The 2,918-nt window shown below is 47.4% G+C and overlaps 1 protein-coding gene across 1 annotated transcript in view; it reads left to right on the top strand.

Annotated features, from left to right (window-relative positions):
• The first annotated feature begins 844 nt into the window (after nucleotides 1–844).
• Nucleotides 845–2,918, top strand: part of LOC115091454 (tachylectin-2-like) — a 29,992-nt gene continuing 27,918 nt past the window's right edge. Inside the window, exon 1 of the mRNA XM_029601674.1 lies at nucleotides 845–954. Coding sequence (XP_029457534.1) covers nucleotides 942–954 — 13 coding nt within the window. The 5' untranslated portion in view covers nucleotides 845–941. The remainder of the gene's footprint in view (nucleotides 955–2,918) is intronic.

Raw genomic sequence — 2,918 nt, forward strand, 5'->3', positions numbered from 1 at the left:
CGATTCAGTAAAGTCCGCGGGCAAACACCCGCTCTCCCGGCACACGCACAGGCCACTCGCCTGTGTGCGCGATTCAGTATTTAAATTAGGTCCGGCAGTAGAAACAGGCAAAAGGAGGCGCTAGGGACACTAGCGCGTCCCTAGCGCCTCCTTTTGGCCCGGAGCGTCGGCTGTCAGCGGGTTTGACAGCCGACGCTCAATTTTGCCGGAGTCGGTTCTCGAACCCGCTAACAGCCATGGGCTCGGAAACTGGACGCTGGCAAAATTGAGCATCCGGTTTTCGACCCGACAGCCGCCTTCGGGACCTCCGAGTTAATATCGCCATGATATTAACTCGGAGGGTGCACAGAAAAGCAGTTTTTACTGCTTTTCTATGCACTTTCCCGGTGTCCGAAGAAATTAGTGCCTACCTTTGGGTAGGCACTAATTTCTGAAAGCAAAATGTGCGGCTTAGCTGCACATTTTGTTTTCTGAATCACACGGGAATACCTAATAGGACCATGAACATGCATTTGCATGTTGCGGGTAAGGGAAAACGCGCATCCAATGGCGGATTAACAGTGCGCACCGTCGGAGCGCACTGTACTGTATCAGCCCGTATGCTAGCCAGGAAGATAACTTTGGTAGGCTCGGAGCCAATCCTCTAGAAATTCCTAGGAAATCAGATTAGACTTTGCCCGACCTAATTTCTTGTGCACCAGGAGGTGTTAGGATATTCTCTGTTTATTCTCCATTCCTTTCCTAATAATCCCCAGCTTTCTATTTGCTCTCTTGGCTGCTGCTGCTGCACACTAATCAGAGGTCAGTGAGCAGTTTCCGAGAACTGGAAGGAGGCGTATTTCATCACTGTGTGAGGTATATAAGTTTCCTCCTGACAGGACGTATTAACAGACCCCAGCACTCTCTGTCGCAGGCTACAACTGGAGAGGAGTGGCAGCAGCATGGCACAATCTGGTAAGTGGGCACAGGCAGGCAGGAGATCCCTGGCTCTCTCTGGGTGCTTGCTGTGATCTTCTATCCTCTCACTGTGTGTACAACTGATATCACTGTGTGAGGTATATAGGTTTCCTCCTGACACGACGTATTAACAGACCCCAGCACTCTCTGTCGCAGGCTACAACTGGAGAGGAGTGGCAGGAGCAGCATGGCACAATCTGGTACGTGGGCACAGGCAGGCAGGAGATCCCTGGCTGTCCCTGGGTGCTTGCTGTGATCTTCTATCCTCTCACTGTGTGTACAACTGATATCACTGTGTGAGGTTTATAAGTTTCCTCCTGACACGACGTATTAACAGACCCCAGCACTCTCTGTCGCAGGCTATAACTGGAGAGGAGTGGCAGGAGCAGCATGGCACAATCTGGTATGTGGGCACAGGCAGGCAGGAGATCCCTGGCTGTCCCTGGGTGCTTGCTGTGATCTTCTACCCTCTCACTGTGTGTACAACTGATATCACTGTGTGAGGTTTATAAGTTTCCTCCTGACACGAGGTATTAACAGACCCCAGCACTCTCTGTCGCAGGCTATAACTGGAGAGGAGTGGCAGGAGCAGCATGGCACAATCTGGTATGTGGGCACAGGCAGGCAGGAGATCCCTGGCTCTCTCTGGGTGCTTGCTGTGATCTTCTATCCTCTCACTGTGTGAGGTATATAAGTTTCCTCCTGACACGACGTATTAACAGACCCCAGCACTCTCTGTCGCAGGCTATAACTGGAGAGGAGTGGCAGGAGCAGCATGGCACAATCTGGTATGTGGGCACAGGCAGGCAGGAGATCCCTGGGTGTCCCTGGGTGCTTGCTGTGATCTTCTATCCTCTCACTGTGTGAGGTATATAAGTTTCCTCCTGACACGACGTATTAACAGACCCCAGCACTCTCTGTCGCAGGCTATAACTGGAGAGGAGTGGCAGGAGCAGCATGGCACAATCTGATATGTGGGCACAGGCAGGCAGGAGATCCCTGGCTCTCTCTGGGTGCTTGCTGTGATCTTCTACCCTCTCACTGTGTGTACAACTGATATCACTGTGTGAGGTTTGGTGCAGATTTTGTGCAGGTAGGGAAATCAAGGGATTTTACTTGGAATCTAAACTATCGATGGTCTCTCATATCTCATTCATTATATAAAATGAATCTTGTTTTTTCTCAGATATATCTGTTTGCAATTCATCCTTTCTTAAAATCTTATGACTTATGGCTTCTGTTTCATGCACTCAGTAATATGTCCAGAACTGATTACTGTAATTAATTTCTTATTGGTATCCATTAACTCGATCTAAATAAATTACAACTCCTGCAAGAGATAGCGCTTAAGGTAATTTATGGATTGAAGACGCCTGAGCTTGTCACACCAATCTTCCAGAAATGGTTAGGACTTTTCAACTTGGAGAAGAGACGGCTGAGGGGAGCTTATGATAGAGGTCTATAAAATGATGAAAGGACTTGAACGGGTAGATGTGAATCGGTTATTTACTTGTTCTGATAAGGACTAGGGGGCACTCCATGAAGTTAGCAAGTAGCACATTTAAAACAAATTGGAAAAAATTATTTTTCACTCAATGCACAATTAGGCTCTGGAATTCATTTCCAGAGGATGTGATTAAGGAAGTTAATGTAGCTGGCTTTAAAAGGGGTCTGGATAAGTTCCTGGAGGAGAAGTCCATAAACTATTAATCAATAGGGAATAGCCACTGATTGTTGCCCACATTAGTAGCATGGGATAGACTTAGTTTTTGGGTACTTGCCAGGTTCTTATGGCCTGGATTGGCCACTGTTGGAAACAGGATGCTGGGCTTGATGGACCCTTGGTCTGACCCAGTATGTCATATCTTATCTTCTTATGTTCAAGTAATATGTTTCTAATTGTATAATCATATTTTAATATCTTGCAGATAAAAACACTTATCTGGTAGAAGTAAACGTCT

This window comes from Rhinatrema bivittatum, chromosome 5 (assembly GCF_901001135.1).
Source record: "Rhinatrema bivittatum chromosome 5, aRhiBiv1.1, whole genome shotgun sequence".
Classification (NCBI taxonomy): domain Eukaryota; kingdom Metazoa; phylum Chordata; class Amphibia; order Gymnophiona; family Rhinatrematidae; genus Rhinatrema; species Rhinatrema bivittatum.